The sequence below is a fragment of the Macrotis lagotis genome, chromosome 3, assembly GCF_037893015.1.
Source record: "Macrotis lagotis isolate mMagLag1 chromosome 3, bilby.v1.9.chrom.fasta, whole genome shotgun sequence".
Lineage (NCBI taxonomy): Eukaryota > Metazoa > Chordata > Mammalia > Peramelemorphia > Peramelidae > Macrotis > Macrotis lagotis.
The window spans coordinates 270,768,799-270,788,882 of NC_133660.1; the positions used below are offsets into that span (position 1 = coordinate 270,768,799).

At 56.3% G+C, this 20,084-nt stretch overlaps 2 protein-coding genes across 2 annotated transcripts; one reads left to right on the forward strand and one right to left on the reverse strand.

Moving 5' to 3' along the window:
- Positions 1–2,684: 2,684 nt before the first annotated feature.
- Positions 2,685–11,581, forward strand: MAPK8IP1 (mitogen-activated protein kinase 8 interacting protein 1). Its single transcript, XM_074230531.1, is given in 13 exon segments — positions 2,685–2,755; positions 4,226–4,331; positions 5,245–5,598; positions 7,513–7,594; positions 7,880–8,067; positions 8,070–8,748; positions 8,834–8,909; positions 9,132–9,304; positions 9,618–9,727; positions 10,022–10,138; positions 10,976–11,046; positions 11,136–11,234; positions 11,371–11,581. Coding segments are annotated over 13 exon segments (2,199 nt in total). The 3' UTR covers positions 11,444–11,581.
- FREY1 (Frey regulator of sperm-oocyte fusion 1) lies at positions 11,573–19,691 on the reverse strand. Its single transcript, XM_074230530.1, has 3 exons — positions 13,315–19,691; positions 12,956–13,020; positions 11,573–12,486 (listed from the first exon to the last, which is right to left on the reverse strand). Exons 1-3 carry the CDS (start codon positions 13,398–13,400, stop codon positions 12,350–12,352), a joined length of 288 nt encoding a protein of 95 aa, XP_074086631.1. The 5' UTR covers positions 13,401–19,691; the 3' UTR covers positions 11,573–12,349.
- Between the last annotated feature and the right edge of the window lie 393 nt (positions 19,692–20,084).

A 20,084-nucleotide genomic window follows, 5' to 3' on the forward strand; every position in this document is an offset into this window, starting at 1 on the left:
TGGTCAAACTACTTCAGGATTACTATTATGGTCTAGTATGATCACCATAGAGGCTGGAGAGGGTCCAAAGGAGGTGACCAGGACAGGAAAGGTCCATCCCAACTATACTTTGTGGTAATGTTGAAGAGACTGAGAACATTTCACTTGGAGAGTTTTGGTTATAAAAGGCACATGAGAGCTGTCTTTTGAGTATCTGAAGGGCTGAATCAATATTAGACTCATTCTGCTTGGCCTTGAAGGGCAGAGCCAGGAGCAGCGGGTCAAAGTTGCAAAGAGGCCAATCTAGGCTGGAAGTCCAACTTCCTAGCAATGGAAACTTTTCAAATATGGAAAGGGGCAACCTCAAGTGCTGGTGCTTCTCCTCACTGGAGATCTTTGACCACTTGACTTCCATGTAGAGAAGATTTCTTTTCTACTCTTAAAGAAGATGACCCTGAAGTTCAAAGTCCCTTCCAGAGATTCTGTGACCCCTGCTCCACACCATGCTTTCATCCAACTCTAATGTCAGCTAAAGCCAAGTACTGTTGGTGTTCTCCAAGAATTTGTCTACATGTCTAACATGGCAGCTAGGTGGAACAGTGGACAGAACTCTGAATCTGAGGTTAGAAAGAACTGAGTTCAAATCCTGCTTCAAGCACTTACTAGATGAGTGACCCCAGGCAAGTCTTTTAACCCTTGTCTGCCTCAATTTCCTCATCTGTAAAATGGAGATAGTAGTACAACGTGAGGATCAGATGAAATAATATTTGTTAAATGATTTAACCTAAAAAAGACTATATGGGAGTGGCTAGGTGGTGCAGTGGACAAAGCACCGGCCCTGAGTTCAAATCCAGCCTCAGACACTTAATAATTACCTAGTTGTGTGGCCTTGGGCAAGCCACTTAACCCCGTTTGCCTTGCAAAAACCTAAAAAAAATAAGACTATATAAATGCTAGATATTGCTTGAGGAAAGTGGAAAGAGAGCAAGGAAGCATCAGAGAGCACAAAATCTGCTTACAGTCTGCTGTTTCTGTAGTGCTATCAGGGTCATCTCAACTAGGTCTTGCCTTCAGAAGGCAAGTTACTTTGCCTTGCCTTGAGAATGCAGAATGTGCTCTTGGCCCAAAGGTCTCTGGACAAATCAACAGTCAGATATTAAAAGCTTACTATGTGCTAAGTATTGGAGATACAAAGAAAGGCAAAAGGATGAGAACCATAGTTGTAAATAATTATGAGCATATAAAAAATATACAGGACAGAGGGGAAGGGAGGAAGATCATTGCTGAGAAATTCATGGTGGCATTGGAGGAACACCAGTGGGAATGCCTACCATGATCCCTCAAGCTCATTATGCCTAATGCAAACTCACCTTCTTTCCCTCCAGCCTTGTCCCTCTTCCCTGGGATCCTGAAGAGTCATTTGTCCCATCTGTTGCAGTTTGGGAGGTGGGTGTTCCCACCCCAGGCTGGAAGGAGGATAAATCATAGGATTTAGCAATTCCTCTCATTTTAGAGATGAGGAAACTGAGGCCCAGGTCTTTATTTACTCTATCCAAGAGGTCTTTCCCTGAATTCCAGGGGCACTCCAGGGTCTGCCCGGGTGTGCAGGTCTAGGGAGTGGAGGGCATATAATCACTCATCTCTATCACATTTTAAGGTTTACAAAGCACTTTCTATACAATCCCCTTGTGAAGTAGGTATTATCAAGTATTGTCACTCCCATTTTACAGATGGATTAAATTGAGGTTCAGAGGCTGACTTGGTTGCCCCCATCTCTGCTTTATCAGTCTGAGAGTAAGGACCCTGATCAAGTTCAACCCCTTTTATTTTACAGAACAGAAAACTGAGGCCCCAGAGTCATTTATTCAGGTGGTAAATAGCAAAGCTATCTAGATCCATGTCCTCTGCCCCCAGATGCCATCCTCTTTCTAGTAAGCCCATGGTGCAGATGGGCTCAGAGGGAGAGCTTTAGTTTTTTTTTTTTTTGTAAGCATCATAGAGAAAAGCTCTGTTGATAAGGTTTGGGGACTAGGGAGGAGGCAAGCCATGGTTGGGGCTGCGTCAGCCCAGACTCTCCTGCCAGATCTGGGGTGGGGGTAGGGATCATCGATAAGAGATCAGCTCTACTCTGCTCAGATCCAGGTCCCAGGTGGTCTCCACAGAGTACTGGTCCTTTAAAGGAGATTGGGGGGGGGGGGGCTCAGAAAAGGGGGAAGGCCAGAGGCAGCAGGATTTCTGCCAGATGCATGTGTGACCCTCTGGGGAGGGGAGGGCCGGGACCCTCAGCCCCCCCCCCCAGGGGCACAGGAAGGGCAGGTGGAGCCAGTGGCATCGATTGAAGTAACCTGACTCCGGTGGTGGGGGAGGAGGAGGAGGACGAGGATGCAGAGGACCAGGGGGAGGGATCCGCAGCCTCCTCAGAGGAAAGGCAACCCGGCATCAGCAGAGCTGGGAGCCGGGCCACCGAGGCAGACACAGCTGCGGCCTCTTCTTGCTGGGCCCATCTATTTTTAATGAACTCCCCATAGCTTCTGCAGTGAGTGAGCAGAGAGCAGACAAGACAGTCCAGGCGGCAGGGGGAGGGGGGGGGAGAGGCCCAGGCCCTGCTCCGACCTCCAGCTCTCTGCTCCTCGCCCCCCCCTCCCTCCCGGGCATGAGGACACTGTTCTGTGGCCCTGAAGCCCCCAGGACGGGGAGGCCTCCCCATGCCTCTGGTGATGGAGATGGAGTCAAGCCCAGACAATAACAGCTGGCTGGAGGATCAGTGGGAACGCTGGTAGGGAGATGGGGAATGGGAGAGGGAGGTGGGGGGAGGGAAGGGAGTCATCTGGGTCTCTGAAGGAGTCCTTGGACTGACTAGCCAGGCCCCCTGGACCGAGAGGAGGAGAACCAGCCTTCCTGAATGCTGGAACTTTGGCCTTAGGTTCTGCTTTTAATACAATACCTGTGACCTTGGCCAAGCTACATGCCTCCCCTAAGCCTTGGGTGTCTCAAATCTAAAATGAGGTTGGACTGGATGACCTCTAAGGTTCATTTCAGCTTGGAATCGTGGGCTCTGTGATCTAAGGGGATCCCCTTCATGACCTTGAAAGGGCAGGTCTCCCCAACTTGATGGTTCAGTCTCTTGGATGGAAAAGTTGGAGCGAATCTGGAACAACCCTCCAATCTCTGGTTCTCCCCCTTCCCTGCCTTGGCAGTTTGGTTGCAGGTGAAAAGTGCCCAGTGTCTGAGTGGGACTGGGGGTCCGTGGGCATAAAGTGTGCCAGGGTGTGGCTGGAACCGCAGAATCTTCTAATGAAAGCAGGCGAGATAGGCCCATTTGGCCCTGGGAGCCAAGGGGTGACCTCCAAACATCTCTGACCGCTGGAGTCACCCCCTAGTGTCCATGAGTTGACTGTGTCCCATATGCCTCTGGGGTAGAGGGGCAGCCTCAGGGACCCCTGGGGGTCTATGAGTCTCTAGTCCCTGAAGTCTTCTTGGTCCCTTGAATGTTTTCCGTTCCCCCTTTTCGTTCTCTCGCGCTTCTCTTGCACTTGCAAGAGGGGAAAGTGGCCTGGCATGGGGGGTGGGGTTCCATGAGGCATTTGACCAGACTCCTAGCCCTGGTTTAAACTGTTGTATCAGCCTGGAGTTTCTGTTTCAACTCAGTCTCCAGCTCTTGGGAGGGTCAAGGGGAAGATTCCAGACCCTTGATGTTGGGAGGGGAAGAGGAAGGCAACTTCTTGGCCAACAGATGTCTGATCGTTGTCCCGCAGCTAGAAGCGTGTTGTTTGGGGTTGGGACCCCCACAGTTTCAGAGATTTTTAGGCTTTTCCACTGCCTCCCACACACACCTTACACCACATGGTCCAGTTCACAGAAAAGTCTGGGCTGTGTCCTGATTCCCCCACTTTGGTCCCGATAGGCATCAGACTTAGCAAAAATGTTGCTCTGCCACCTCTCACCAGGGCCTCTAGGCCTGGGGCCTCACTTTGGGATCGCAGATGAGTAGGACGGACTCGATGTGACCCCTCGGCACTGCATCGGTGTTGAATCTGAGTTTCTCTATCTTCTAGAGTCTGGGTGTTGGGTTTATCTTTGAGAGTCTAGGCGTACCCTCAACATCCCGTGCATTGGCACGGGCCTAGCCTCTACGGGAGGCAAGCCTTACCCATGCAGTCCCTCAGCAGCCAGCCTCCTCTGGCCTCATATACCTGCTGGTATCCCCATGCCTCCCAAAGTAACCCCGGGTTCTCGTCCCTGCCAGGCTCACCCACGACATCAGCCTAGAGGAATTCGAAGATGAGGACCTGTCGGAGATCACGGATGAGTGTGGCATCAGCCTGCACTGCAAGGACGCCCTCTCTTTACGGGTAGGTGAAGGCTGGGGAAAGGCCGCCGGGTGGAGGGGGCAGAGGAAGCCCGCAGAGGCCAGAGGGGGCGGTGGGGCAGCAGTGGGGGGCCAGGAGGCGGCGGGGGCAGCAGGGCCCTCAGTGGTGAGGCTGGCTGGCCTGCAGTGGGCACGGCCGGGGTCAGACGAGGCCCTGGGGGGCTCCCGGGGGCTTCGTCCATGTCCATCCACGCGGGGAGCAGGTCCAGAGGACCCAGAGAAGATCAGCGCATTAGTGGAGGCCCCGGGCAGCCCGGCCAGTGCCAGTGCCAGCCCCCAGGGCCAGCGGGCACACGAGGCCCCCCGAGTGGCCCCGTGGCCGCGGCCCGGGGGGTGCCAGGAGCTGGGCAGGCCCAGCCCGGCTGACTGCCCACGGAGGGCCGAGGATGCCCGGGGGCCGGGGCCCCAGGCCCCCCAGGGCCCGTCTTCTCTCCGGGCCAGGGGCAGGCCCCAGAGCAGGGGGCGACTCCCCCAGGAGCACGTGGACTCGGGCCCTTCTGGGGGGCCACAGCCCGCACCCCCGGGAAAGCTCCGGGGGGCCGGGGGGGGGGCAGCTGGACTCACTGAGCGGGGGTTCGCGGGTGGTTGCCCGTGTCCCGCGTCTGCCCCCCGCCCTCCCCCACCGCGCAGGCGCGGGCGGCAGGCCTCGGCCGGCCCGCCAGGGGGCAGCGCCGGCCGCTTCCGCGCGCCCGGCCCCGGCCCCACCCCCCCCGGGCCCCCGCGTCTCCACGGCAACAGAGGTGACCTCACTCCCCCGCGAGGCCCGCCGCCCCGCCCGCTGAGGTCATCGGCCGTCGCCCGGGAGACGGCCCGGGGGCGGGGCGGGGGCGGGGCCGCGCCGGCAGGCCCCGCCCCTCCGCGCCGCTGACGCCCCGCCCCTCGCCTCCCGGCCGCAGCCCCCGCGCGGAGGCCCGGTGCCCGCAGGCGGCGGCGGGGGAGCGGGCAGCCGGCTGCAGGCCGAGATGCTGCAGATGGACCTGATCGACGCGGCCGGGGACACGCCCGGGGCCGAGGAGGAGGAGGACGAGGACGAGGACGAGGAGGACGACGAGGAGCGGCGGCGGCGGGGCCGGCCCCGGGGCCCCGGGCCGCAGCCGCCGCGGCCCCCGCAGCCCCCGCCGCAGCCCCCCGGGGGCGGCCCCGCGCCCGAGCCCGGCCCGGACACGGCCCCGCGGGGCCTCGGCGGCGACGCCTACCGGCCCAAGCGGCCCACCACCCTCAACCTGTTCCCGCAGGTGCCGCGCACGCAGGTGAGGCCCGCCGCGCCCGCCCCATCCCCATCCCCATCCCCATCCCCATCCCCATCCCCATCCCCATCCCCATCCCCATCCCCATCCCCATCCTCGGCGGCCGCTCCCGGGGCCCCCGCCTTTACCCCGCACCACCCCAGCCCCCTCCTCCTCCCGGCCCCTTCGCTGACCCAAGCCCCCGCCCCTGCCCGCCCTCCGCCTCCCCCGGAGCCCCCCAGCCCCTTCCCCGTCCTCATCGCAGCTTCCTCATCCCGGCCCCTCACCGGGCCAGGCCCCCATGGGCCTGGCCCGCCCAGCACCTCGGTGTGCCCACCTCTCCCCAGCGCCTCGCGGCCCGTCTTGTCCCAGCCCCCCCATCTCGGTGGGCTCCCCTCGCCCCGTCCCATCATCCCCGATCGTCCCTTGGGCCGCCCCCCTCGCCCCTGCCACCCTCCCCACCCCTGCCACCCCCCCCCCGCCCCTGCCACCCTCCCCACCCCTGCCACCCCCCCCGCCCCTGCCACCCTCCCCACCCCTGCCACCCCCCCCCGCCCCTGCCTCCCCCCCGCCCCTGCCACCCCCTCCCGCCCCGCCTCCCCCCCCCCCGCCCCTGCCACCCTCCCCCTCGCCCCTGCCACCCTCCCTCCGCCTCACACGTTCGCCCCCTCACCAGGCGGGGGAGGGGGAGGACAGAACTGGGGGAGGGGCAGAGAAAGTTGGAGAAGAGGAATTTTGGAGGGAAATGCAGGAGGACCGGGAGGGAAAGGTCTGAGGGGCGGGGAAGGAAGGAGTTTGGCTTGGGGGCGATTAGGGGGTGAAAGGAGCCATGCTGAGACTTTGGCAATGCGATCTGAAAGGCAGCTGAGGGAGTGACTCCAAGGTTAGGGAAGTGGTGAGGTCTGGGGGTCTCTTCTACCTCCATCGCTGAGCCCATGACTTAGGACTGGGGGGCAGCAGAGGGAAGGGGGGATGGGGGTCCCCCTAGGGGCTTGCTGGAGGGACTTAGAATTGAGGAGGGGAGACAGGGGGGCCTAGAGATGGGTTGGGCATGGAGCCCAGGATGTGGCAGGGTGGCCAGTGTAGGGAGGAGGCGAGACGGGCATGGGGGGCAAGTATCAGAAGTAATGGCAGTAGAAGGAACAGGACAAAAAGAGGCTGCATGGTGCTGAGGAGGCCTGGAGGGGCCAGGGTGGCTGGAGCGCACCCAGGGGGCAGGCTGGCAACACTCCTGTGAGGGCCAGAGAGGGGACCAGGCTGCAGGCCTGGGGAAGGGGCCTCTCCCAGGCTCCTGATGGTGATTGAGAATAGCTCTTGAGCTGCTGGGAAGGGGACCAAGGAGAGGGGAGGCTTGGGTTTATTTGTGGCAAACAAGAGCTCTGGCCTGTGAGTGGGAGTGCCAGAGGCCCAAGGGGCACGGGCAGGTTTCGGAGGGCCCGCAGCTGCCGGCTACAGAGCCTCTTCCATCAGGCCTCAGTCATGTGCCCTCTGCTAAGGAATTCCGGGGGTGGGGAGGGGGGAGGAGGTTCGGGGACCCTGGAGAACACAGTGGCCAAGGGAGGTTGGGGAGAGGACAGGGTGCTGAAGGGTGGAGAGGAGGGGGGTCGGGCCACGGATGAGTCACTGACATGAGTCATCCATTGGCTCCCCCTCCCACCCTGGGATGCAGGAGAAGGCCAGCTGGCACCCTAGGACCCCCTGCCCAGTTAGACAAGGGGCTGGGCCCCATTCCCAGGGATCTCAGGAGGGAGGCTGAGCCGCTGGGGGTCCAGGGATCTCATGAGTGTGTAGGGGCTGGATTGGGGGGAGCAGTGTCCCGGGGAGACTGGGGAGGGTGGCACCCTCATGGTGGGGAGGCAGGCGGGCAGGGCCAGGGCCTCCCTGTGCCGGGCACTGTCAACAGTTCTGGCCACAAGGGTGCTTTGTTCCTATACACAGGACACCCTGAATAACAACTCCCTGGGCAAGAAGCACAGCTGGCAGGAGCGAGTGTCCCGGTCCTCTTCTCCTCTGAAGACAGGTGATGGAGGGCCCTGACCCTTCCCCTCCCTCTGACGCATTCTCTAGGCCTAGGGCCCAGGGGCCCCCAAAGCATGCTCCCGGCCCCCGCCCCGGGCTAGGCCGGCTGCTGGGCATCGCCTGTGTCAGCTGCCTGGGCCCGGAGCTCATCGTGGGCCCCATGCCAGGGAATGCCTTGGCTCCCAGGGGAGGTGGCCTCCCGGAGTGGTCCGGAAGCCTCCCGTCCTGCCACTCCTCCCCGGAAAGGTCCTAGGAGGGCACTGACGGCCACCTCCCCCCCCCCCAGGTGAGCAGACCCCTCCTCACGAACACGTCTGCTTGAGTGATGAGCTCCCCCCCCAGAACAGCCCCGCCTCCACCAAGGACCGGGGGACCTCCACAGACAGCCCCTGCCGCAGGAGCACTGCCACCCAGATGGCCCCCCCGGGGGGCGGCCCCCCGGCCTCTCGGGGCTCCGACAAGGCCGCGGCCCCCCCGGGGGGGGCCGGGCCCACCCCCACCGGGACCGCATTCACTACCAGACGGACGTGCGACTAGAGGCCACCGAAGAGATCTACCTGACCCCGGTGCAGAGGCCCCCCGACCCCCCCGAGGCCACCCCGGCCTTCCTGCCCCCGGCCGAGAGCCGCATGTCGGTCAGCTCCGACCCCGACCCCGGCGGCTACCCCCCGGCCCCGGGGCGGCCCCACCCCTCCATCAGCGAGGAGGAGGAAGAGGAGGAGGAGGAGGAGGAGGAAGGCTTCGACTGCCTGTCGTCCCCGGACAGGGGCGAGCCCCCCGGCGGCGGCGGCCAGGGGGGCGGGGGCTGGGCGGCCGGGCACGGGGAGCCGCCGCGGGCCTCGCTGAGCTCGGACACCAGCGCCCTGTCCTACGACTCGGTCAAGTACACGCTGGTGGTGGACGAGCACGCGCAGCTGGAGCTGGTCAGCCTGCGCCGCTGCTACTCGGCCTACAGCGACGACAGCGACTCGGCCACGGTCTACGACAACTGCGTCTCCTCGCCCTACGAGTCGGCCATCGGGGAGGAGTACGAGGAGACCGGGCGGCCCCGGCCCGCCGCCGGGCTGTCGGCCGGCTCGTCCCCCGACGGCCCCGACCTGCACTTCTCCAAGAAGTTCCTCAACGTCTTCATGAGCGGCCGCTCCCGCTCCTCCAGTGAGTGGGGGGACACGGGGCGGGGGGCCGGCCGGGGCGGCGCCGGGGAGCACCGAGCTCAGCCCGGCCGGTCCATGCCCCGCAGGCGCAGAGTCCTTCGGGTTGTTCTCCTGCACCATCAACGGAGAGGAGCAGGAGCAGACACACCGGGCCGTGTTCAGGTGGGGGGACACCCGGAGGGGGGGACCTGGAGCAGTGAGGAGGCTGGGAGGAGAGCAGGGGAAGGGTCCCCAGAGTATGGAGAGGGTCTGGGGTGGGCAGGGAGAGAGGGGAAGACCCCCCAGAGCAGGGAAAGGTGGGAATAGGGGGGTGGGGGATAGGGGGAAACAGGGGACACCCCCATAGGGACTCCCCCTTTGTGACTTTCGGGCTGGGGGGGGCAGGTTTGTGCCCCGGCACGAGGACGAGCTGGAGCTGGAGGTGGACGACCCACTCCTGGTGGAGCTGCAAGCTGACGATTACTGGTATGAGGCCTACAATATGCGCACCGGGGCCCGCGGAGCCTTCCCAGCCTACTACGCCATCGAGGTCACCAAGGAGCCCGAGACCGTGACAGGTAGCCGGCCCCACTTCCCAACTGGGAGAGGGGCTACCCACACCGAAAGGGTCTAGGCGGCCTGGGAGTGTCATGACCCAGAGGTCCACTTTACAAGAAAATGCAAAGCCCGGGCCTGGGCTTATTCTTCCTACCCAGGTTATGCCCTGTGTGCTTGGTAACCTTGGCCAAGATACCTTGCCCACCCGTGCCTCAGTTTCCCCCAGCTGAAAGCAGAAGAGGACTGGGAGAAATCTGAGAGGGTCTGGGCCCCGGGCTGGCTCGGATGGCCACGGCCCCTTTACATGGCCGCCCTTCTGTTCTTGCCTTTCAGCCCTGGCCAAGAACAGTGACTGGGTGGACCAGTTCCGGGTGAAATTTCTAGGTTCTGTCCAGGTCCCCTATCACAAGGGCAACGACGTTCTCTGTGCCGCTATGCAAAAGGTGCCCGGGCTACTCCCCAGAGACCCCTCCTCACATGACCTTCACTGCCCAGCCTCTCCCCAGCCTCTTCTGGGCCTGGTCCTTCCTGCCAGCAGTTGCTGACCAGTCCCAGAACCCTGCTCCTCTTGGGACCCTCTGGGGCTGCCCCTACATGCCCACTGCCCAACCCTGCACCACCTAACCCACACTCAGGTGGGAGAAGGGAGTGGTTTCCCAGAGCCAAGAGCCCCTCATGGAAGGGTGAGGAAGAGGGGGGCCTGCCTCTGGCCCCTCTCACCTGGCACCGCCCTGCAGATTGCCACCACCCGCCGGCTCACGGTGCACTTTAACCCGCCCTCCAGCTGTGTCCTTGAGATCAACGTTCGGGGAGTCAAGATTGTGGTCAAGGCGGAGGACTCCCAAGAGCACAAGGTAACCCACAGCTGCCCCACTCCCACTGCCCCTTCAGGACCTTCCTCAAGGGATTCCAGGCCCCTCCTAACAGAATTGGCTCCAACCACCTGGCTGGGCAGGGGTCTAACCTGCTAACCTCACTCAAGCCCTGGATTCTCTTGTCCTCCGGCCAATAGCCCTGGCTCACCCCCAGTCCCTGGGTCATGGGCAGCCTTGCCAACAGAAGGCAGGAGGCCCCCTGTCCTGGGGGCTTTTCAGAACTGGCACTTACAGGAAAGGACAAAATGCATTTCCAGTATTATCCTCTTGGAATGAGGGAGTGGCGCAGACTGCTTCCCCTTTCTCCAGGAGGGTCTCCAAGGTCCTGTCCCCCCCACTTCTCTGCCCAGCCTGGCCTCGGTCTCTTCATCCATGAAATGGGTGGTTTAGCTCTGCACCATCTCACATCACTGGGGTGTTGGGTGTTAGCTGAGGAGTCACCTCCTGAAGCCTTCTGTGGCACCGGGTGGTCGACTGGACAAGGGGAAGAAGGTCTAAAGGGCCCTGGGCTCAAACCTCTGCTCTGCCCCTATCAGTAGTTGTGTCTCTTTGGCTTTCTGGCTCTCTAGTCTCCCCTGGCACTAAACCCATGCCCTGAGCCTCAAAGGTGGGGGAGGTTTTCAGGTCACTCTCTAGAGGAGAGACGAGAGATCAGGGAGCAGATATCTCGCCCAGATAACGGTGCCGTTGGGGATGCCCAGTGGGGGCATCACTGCCTCATGCCCCTCAGGAGCCTCCACTCCAGTTTCCCATCAGCCTCCTCTCTCCAGCTGGAGCTCTGTGTAAACACCATCCTCTTCCTCCCCCCCCCCCCAGGGGAATAAATGTAGCCACTTTTTCCAACTGAAGAACATCTCTTTCTGTGGATACCACCCAAAGAACAACAAGTGAGTGGGGAGGATCAGGGAGGGCCTGGTGCAGATCAGGGAGGGCCCAGCTCTGCCTGGTGCCCTCACTGCCTCCTACACTCCCTCAGGTACTTTGGGTTCATCACCAAGCACCCCGCTGACCACCGGTTTGCCTGCCATGTCTTTGTGTCTGAGGAATCCACCAAAGCTCTGGCCGAGTCTGTTGGGTGAGCCTTCCCTCCACCATTGCTTCCTGGGCCTTCAGTGCATGAGCCCCAAGCCCCCTCCCCGGGAGGGCTCCCCAGCCCCAGCTGACCCTGCCCTGCCGGAGGTCTCAGCTACTGCCTGTCCCTCTGCCCCCAGGAGAGCGTTCCAGCAGTTCTACAAGCAGTTTGTGGAGTACACGTGCCCCACAGAGGACATCTACTTGGAGTAGCGGCGCTGCCCCCAGCCCCTCCCCCGGATGTGCCCTGGGCTGCCCGCCCCACCCTGGAGGGGCCCCAGAACCGCCATCTCTCCTCTGCAGGAAGCCCTGTGGGGCAGGATTGGGGAGGGGGGCAAGCCGTGGAGGGGGGACAGTGGGGGAGGGGGGCTGAGGGGTTAGGGGAGAGGCAAATGCAGTTTATTGTAAAATACAGGAGTAGATGATTCTATGAATGAATGAACAGGAGATGCTGCTTCAGAAGGTGGGAGGGACGGGGAGAGGGTGGGGCCAGGCCCCCTCTGTCCATCATGCCCCCCAGCCTTCTTCTGGGAGCTCTGGCTGTGCCCTCCCCTGGCTCCCTGCTTCCCCTGCCTTTACCCAGCCAGTACCACCTGTGCCCACTGACCTCTGTACCCCTGCCCTTTGCTCAGGGCCTTGCTGGGCTTGCCCACTGAGGACTTTTTCAATTAAATAGCCGCAGGTGCAGACCATGTGAGCCGCCTGCCTGAGGCCCACCAGGGGTCTTCTCTGCACACACTTGTAGTGTTGGTGGCACAAGGGGAAGGTTCTCCTACTCCCTGGCAGGCAGGTCCCTCGACAGGGTTAGGGCACCCAAGGCTCTGGGGTGGCACAGGTAGCCCAGGGTCTCCTGTCTTGGCAGGAGGATGGCAGCTTGGGCTTCCCTGGCCTGGGCAGGGAGAAGTGGGTAAAACTGTCTCCTCTAGGCCCCTTCAGGGCCTTCCTGCATCTCAGCCCATCTCGCCCGTTAAAAACTGGCAACCCACTATTAAAGTGCCATTTCCTGTAGGGCCTGCTTTGTGTCTCGGCGGCCGGGGGGTCGTGTGTCTGTCTGCATGTGGCTGTGTGGATAACTCCAACTCAGGAAGCTCAAGCCCCGAGCCAGGCTAGACAGTAACTTTATAGGGCCTTCTCATCAGGGTGGGCATCATAGTAATACTCAGACAAATCGGGTCCATCCCGCTTGCGCTTCTGGGCTTTTGAGAGGAAGGGGCGGACAATTCGAAGTCCTGGGTGCTTAGGAAGGATCCCATAATCTAGAGAGAGAAAAGGAGGTAAGGGGAGCTGACCAGAGCTGGTTGGCTCAGATGGACTGACAGGGTTTAGCAAACACGTACCTTGAAAAGTTCCCTAGGTGGTGCAGTGAATAGAGCACCAGCCTGGAGTCAGGAGGACCTGAGTTCAAATCCAGCCTCCGACAAAAATTACCTAGCTGTGTGACCTTGGGCAAGCCACGTAACTCTGTTGCCTTGCAAAAATCTTTTTTAAAAAATGTTCCCTAGGGGAGACTCAGAGATGGAAGTGACTTGGCCCAAGGACCTGCAGGTCACAAACAGCCAAGCCAGAGTTCAAACCCTCTGACCCCAGGCTCTTCTTTCTCATTACCTGAGCCCAGATGCCTCCTAAAGAGGAGGGCTGGAGTCAGGTAGTCTCCCTCCAGGAGCACTTTTACCTCTCCTTGGAAAACCCCTCCCATGGTCTGACCAGAGAAGCATGAGATCCTACCATCCATCAGGCCATTGGGGAGATCCACGGGGTCTAATTCTTCAGAAATGGAGGAGGTCTGATACCTGTGAGATAAATGAGGAATGAGAGAAGGCCCCAGAACAGAGAAAAGGCAAATCCCCCAGGGAAACAGAGACCCCCGCCGCCTCTGTTCTTGCTCAGATTTTGCCTTTTAAGATGAAAAAAGGTCCATCTTGACCAACATAACTTGCTGCTATCAAGAAACTAGACAGAAGGGTCCAAGCTTCTCCGCTGAGGAGAAGAGACTGACCCTGCTAACTCAGGTCCCGAGAATATCCAAATCTAGAGTTGAAAGCTGCTGTTGCCCCTTGGTGCAGCCCACCCTGCTCCAAGGTTACCTCTGAGGCTGAGGGTATACAGCTACCAAGACCAGTGCAAAGAGGAAGATCCCCAGTCCAATCCTAGGGCACAGGGACCCTAGCATAGCGAGAAGTCACCCCAGAACTAGGTTCTGACAGCCCAGTGGAGTTATGGAATGCATGTGGACAGTAGGGCTACTTCACAAAGGGAGAAGCAATTCTACAACCCTGCCCCCACCTCACCCCCATTCCAGTGGCTCAGATTTCTATGGAACTTAAAAGTGACAAAGCACCTTGCAATAAGCCTGTGAGTTTATGGGGGCTATAACTGGAGGGGGGCCATCAGAACTGTCCACCAGCATCAGAATTTAGAGGGCCCAAGGCCAAAACCAATAGAGCAAAGGGCTACAAGTTCATTCGTGGAAGAGGTAGGACCTCTCCTGGAGTGAGCACCCACATGCTAATACCAGTGAGCCTCCATGAATGCAACTTACCCAGGCAGCCAACACCATTCCACTAGAATCCAGGGAGGTGGAGCCAAGCATCTCTTCACCCTTTGGACACATGCTTCACAGGAGTGGAGACGAGTAATTTTTGCCCACCCCTAAGCATCAGGCTCAGGTGGGACTTGAACCATCTTTCCTGGTCTAGGGTCTGCCTTTGTGGATGAAAGAAGGCTAGGCTTGGGTTTTTGGGTCAAGGAAGAAAGAGTGACCAGATTTGGAGGACTGGAGCAGATAGGGATCCAAACCAAATTGGGGTGCACCAATGTTGGAAGTTCTCACCCTTTCTTGTCCATAAGCATCATGGGCTACTCCCAGGCCTTCCTGAAGAAGAGGAAGAGAACCAGGGAATGTCCAGGTCAAGACATCCACTGGTCCTCTTTGAGAAAGCTGGACTACAAAGCATTTATTCCCACCGCCTTATTATTTTGGTAGAAGATCTCAACCCCTTGTCATCCCCAGCTTATGGCTGGGTCTCACCTGTCATGCTCAGGAAAAGGCACTGGGCTGCCTGGGGACATACCTTTGTGAGGGTTGGAGAGAAGGAAAGATTTGACCCCCTCTCCTCAACTAGTCACTTATTACCTAGATAACAAGAATAGTAGGAAGCTAACCACTGAACCCCTCAAGCGACCTTTTTGAACTTCTTGTCCCAGGTGAGAAAACTGCCACTTATAGTTCTGGAGACAGCACAAGAATTTGTTGACATTTTACAAGAGGTGGAGAACTGAGGACAGTGACTTTTCCAAAGTCCTACAGCAAAGTCAGGCAGTTGAGTCACTTAGGCAGGATTTACATCCAGAGCTTTGGACTCCAAACCCTACTAGACTAACTCTTATGCCAACTTGATGGTTATGGCCAGCATATGGGATGTTTGGGGTGTTTTCTGGAAATCTTCAGGGTGGCATATTCCCTTTCAGTAAGCCAAATGCTAAACTGCTATTTCATCAGCAATCTTCAGGGTGGCTGAGTCAGCCAATCTTTCTTCTAACCCAGTTCCAATTCCTACATTCCCCTCATCTCTCTTCTCTGCCCAATTGGGGGGCCAATCTATTGATGGTCATCTCCCAGCAGGAGCCAGAGCAGTGTTTTTCTCCTCCCTCTGAACTATCCAACTTCCCCTCTTCTTCTTACATCTCATCTGTGATGTCAGGTACTTTTACCTCAATATCCACCATCCCCTGCTGGGGCAGTCTTCATCTTTCTTATAATATGGACCTTTTGGAAGTCTAGTGAAACCCATGAGTTCCTCAGAAAGGATTTTTTTTTGAATCATAATTGAAGAAAATGGCAAATTTCAATTATCAGGTGGTGTGAATCAGGATTTTTTTTTCTTCATCCAAGATGAACTCTAGTCGCTGGGTTGTCGAATCCAAAGCCTTCAGTCTGCAAGGAGACTTGTCTTCTGCACTTCCTTTCTGAGTTCTTTCAGCACCTTTTCCAAGGGACATATAATTTGTTAGAAGTGAATCTTCTCAGCCCACTACTCATTCTTGCTCCATTTACAGAAGGCAGTAGATGTGTCCACACATGCCAGGCCATTCATTGGTCACCAGAACAGAACTGGGACTGGACCTCATGGCATGGGCACCACCCCCCCCCATTGGGGATGGGCAGTCTTTGGAGGAAAGTTGGTTGGGAGTGGAGAACATGAGATCATTTATCTCAAATAGCAGAATGAGTGGAATTCGTGGTGGCAAGGGCTCTGGAGGTTAGAGTTTAGACCAGCAGGGGGGAGCTATGGGAAAAGAGTGGGATAAGGCAGGCTCACTGTCGGACTAGTTCAACCTTTCTGGATAACAATTCGGTTTAAGAAAGCCCAGTATTGGGTCTATGTGCCAAGGAGCTTTAGTGTCAGAAAGACAAAAGAGGCTTTTTAGGAGTACTCTGCAGCAACAAAAGCCAAGGAAACAAAGAGGAAGCTTGCTCTTCATGTAAGCCAAGGAAATGACCACAGCACTGGTTTCTCTCCGGCCCATCAGTCACCCTGGCTGACAGGGTGGCACCTCCATTCAATACATTCCGTTGGGTCCCTATGACTTCCCCAGTCTCCTCCGAGGTCCTCCAGTTTCAGCAACACTGACTTGTCAGCCAGGCTTGCAGTAGCAACCCCTCCTCCTGTCTGCTCTGCAGGCCAGGCCCTAGTCCAGGAAGCCTTCCCAGCTCCCCCTTCCCTGCTCATGATGACAATTATCCTGTATGGTGCAGTTTCTTTGTAATCTTGGTGCTTAGAACCCAGCAGATGAATAAATGTGGCTGTTGTGAACAACTTTTGTAGAAGGAAACGGAAGACCACTGCACCACAAATGGAGAGAACTTGAGCTGTGACAGTCAAAACCACTCCAAACTGTGAGAACGAGCCCATCCTTGGAACTCATAAGGAAACATAATCATAGCTAACATTTTCCAGGGTCTGTTATGTGCCTGAACTACTTACAACCATCCTGGGAAGGAGGTGATCTTGATTCCCATTTTACAGAGGAGGATACTGAGCCAGACAGAAGGTAAGTGACTTGTCCAGAGTCATACAGCTGGAATTGAACTCCAGATCTAGGAGGTAGAAGTTGACTCCCTATTTTAAAAGGACTTCCACACAACTAGAACTGCCTTGAGAAAGACAAGAGTAATGAGTTCCCAGCACTGAATGCGTTCAAGTCGAGATTGCACAGCCCCCGCTGGGAAGGCTGGAAGAGAGAATTGTGGCCATGGAACGACCCACACAGACTCCATCTTGTAACTCACTTCTGCATCTGGCTGTTTCTTTTCTATTCAATTGTGGGTCTGGTATTGTGAGAAAACTTTATTCAGTTGTGGGAATTAGGAGGAAACTTTCTTGTTTGAACCTGCCCTCCATGGCTGGGAATCTGGACCTCAACTTGCTGCTTGGAGACTCTTAACTAAGGACCCAGATTATCATGACAAGAAATCTAGTCAGCTCTGAAGACTGAAGCAAGGAGTTTTCTCACAATTGTACATCTCAAGCAACCCATGTCTTCTCTGAAAACTGGTTAATCAGTCATTGTTTCCATGTTCCTTTGATTATTTACAAACACTTGGAGGAGTGGGTCAACCTCTTTTTCTGGTTTTAGGGAATTTCACCTGTTCTCTCTCCCCCTCCCAACTTGGAACACCTCTAAATCATTCCTCCAATTAGCGATCAGATTACCTTATCTTGTATCCTGGTTTTTATCCTATTTTTTTAATGCAAAAAAAGTGTCTTTCCCTGCATTTGGGGTCCAGTGCTAAGTTGACGAGGCCTGGCCCAATTTATTATGCAATCGGCATACACTGCTTATTAAATCAATGACAAAAGCTTGAATCTGTTTCCTTGGCTATTTCAGATTTCCCCTCTTACCTGGAGAAAAGATTCAGACAGGCAGGATGTGGTCCCAGGTCTTCCAGGGACAGCTGGGGATTGCTGTCTCTGGGACATATCTGAGCTAAACACATCTCCTATTCTTAATACTTGGGACCCAGCCCCAAAGTAGAAGCATCCACTTGTGCCCTGCCCTCACCCCTGGCTACCCCTTCCAAAAGCATTCCAAGTCTCGCTTTCAGCCTCCCGCTAGGCCTGCCCAGCAGGGAGACAACCTGGTGAAACAAGCCAGGTCTTAGAGCTCAGCTACCAGGGACATCCTGCCCTGTGACTCTGGGCAGGACTTAAATCCTCCCCATTCTAGGCAGCTCCAAGACAGGTGTAGGGTTTGAGCCTGCTGAGGCAGAGTCTCCCCCAAGTGAAACCCCAGTGCACAGGCAAACTGGAGCAGTCCACGGTCTTTTGAGGTGAATTGAATTTTGGCTGCTCTCATACTCTGATATGTTCGAGTGGTTATTTCCCAAAGCCCCTAGATGCTTCATGAGAACACCTAATACCACCCAATCCTGATACCCTTCCCTCATCTTCCATCTTCTCATACTCTATCCAGGGAAATTTGACTTTCTCCGAAGACATTGCCTCTTCTTTCCAGGGTTGGTTCTTCCCCATGAGTCCCTCAGTAAATGAACCTCAGTCTGCTAATCTTACAGAGTTACTTCCTTTGAGGCTCACTCCATTGTTGATACCATCTGGTCCACAGTCCTTGCTGCTGTGATCTATGACCTCTAAGATACCCCTCCTTTTTTTCTCCAGGTCAGCACCTAATTCAGTCTCACTTTACAACCCAATTCCTGCCCTCTTGGGATGCATTCATGAACCAACCTCCTACTTCTTCCACACATACCCAGAAATATGCCATCTTCTAGTCAGGATTTTGAACTCTGAAGTCCCAGTCATAACCATCAGTCCTCCCCTAAACCCTTCCTCATCACAATCTTTACCTATGCTCTGGCAAAACTTTTCAACTGTGGAAAGGACCTGAAGATGCTCCCCAAGGCCCATGAGGTCTTTCTATCTGAGTCCCCCAGCCCAGGACTTGCCTTCTCTCTCTACAGGCCCACTGCTGAGCTCTTTACAGCTTTGACCCTAAGGCTGATCACTTCACCTACAGTGTCCTCCAACCTCGACTGTCCCACAAGGGGAACTCCTGCCATCTGCTTTTCTGATCATAAGCCTTAGATGACTGGAAGATCACTTCTACTTCCAATTCCCATATCTAATCTCACTAGCCCTTCATAGCTTCACAACAACCTGGTTACTTGAGTCCAAATAAGCTGCCATCTCTCTTCCCTAAGGAGTTGTTCCACAGTTCTTTCCTTTCCAAGCCCCCGTCCTTTTCTCAGCAGATGTCCCCACCTCCTACTTTCCTTTAAAAAAAAAAAAGACACCACCTGCTCTCTCCTTACTCCCACCTCAGAGGAGATAGCCCTTCTCCTTGCCAAGACTACCCCTCTCTTTGTTCCTTCAATGTTGTCCTTTCCCCACTATTCCAGGGCTCACCTTACACACACACACACACACACACACACACACACACACACACACACACACACACACACACACACACACACACTCTCTCCCTCTCTCTCTCACCTTCTGTTGGCTCTTTCCTGGATGCCCATGAACACAGCCACATCCAATCATCCAATGTAGTCTCAGTAGACCAGGACAGGGGTCTGTGGACTTGACCTTGCCACCTCCTTACACTACTGGTCTCCAAGCAGTTGACATACTGCTCAGCAGTTCAGGTGCTGAACAAATCTTCTCCTTTTCATAACTAAATTCCTAGAGAATAGTTCAATTCAAGAATCTAACTCTAGCACCATTCTACTCATTCATTTTTCAACCCTTTCCTGTCTGGCTCCAAATAACATCATTTGCCTAAACCTCCTTGAAGCTACCAAAGATCTCAGTGGTGAAATAAAACGACTGGCAGCCACCACTGCTGTCTTCCTGGATCTCCTCTTTGCTTGCTTCTGATACCACTTCCTCCTAGTTCTGCACATCTACTCTTCGGTTTAGGGCTTGAACATTGGGCCCCTTTTAGTGATTGTTCCCCAGGCTGTCTTGGGCTACTTTTCCTTAAAGATCTCGGCAGCTCCCACAGGTTAGTACCTCTAGGAAAAGATTTCCCAACGCTTCAGTCAAGCTTTCAATTTCATCATGGATCGCTCGTCAACTGCCTGTTATTTCCCTTCTAAGCAACCCAGAGATGAATCGAATTCCATCCCAAACAGAACACATGATCTCTTCTTAACCCACCTCTGCTCCTTCCAGTGGGTTCTAACTCCCAGTCGCCCAAGTTACAGTATGGGAGGCATCTTCTACTCCGCCTCCCCCCAACCAATCATTTTAGTTTTGCCTTGCCTCCATATGTTCCAGTGATGCCCTTATCTTCACTTACACAGGCACTGCCAAGGGGATCATTTAAATTAATCCCCAGTGAATCTCCACACATCTTGGTCTTATCCCTTTCTAAGCCAAACTCCAAGGTAGAGGTGTGGTCGTGTCATCTCTGTTCAAAACAGACTTGCTCCCCAAACCCATCCCCCCCCCCCCAAACCAATTGGAGGAGAGCCAGGTTTGAGCCTAGAGGCTGCCTTCCCGGCATTATCTTATCCTTCCTGCTCTGATTGCCATCCCTCTGCCCTTGACCCAGCTGTTCTTTAGCCAATGGCTCAGTTGGGGGACTTTCTTCTAATCAGTGTATTCCCCTAAGAGAATGGAAGGTCCATTTGTTTGACCTCCCAGGAAGTTTTCTCATCTGTAAAATGAAGGAGCTGGCTCAAATGGCCCCGAAGATCTCTGTCTACTCTAGGCTTATGACACAATACTTAATAAATGATCTCTGAGCTGCTGCCTAGATAGGCCTATTTGTGAATGAATTCTTTGATTTCAAGTGTCAGATTTATGTTTAACCTAATGAAAGG

Excerpts from the sequence above, each read along its gene's own strand:
- FREY1 (XM_074230530.1), bottom strand. The coding sequence starts at position 13,400 with ATGCTAGGGTCCCTGTGCCCTAGGATTGGACTGGGGATCTTCCTCTTT. Across the intron at positions 13,021-13,314 it reads GTATACCCTCAGCCTCAGAG|GTATCAGACCTCCTCCATTT; the intron begins GTAACCTTGGAG and ends TTTATCTCACAG. Across the intron at positions 12,487-12,955 it reads CCCCAATGGCCTGATGGATG|ATTATGGGATCCTTCCTAAG; the intron begins GTAGGATCTCAT and ends TTCTCTCTCTAG.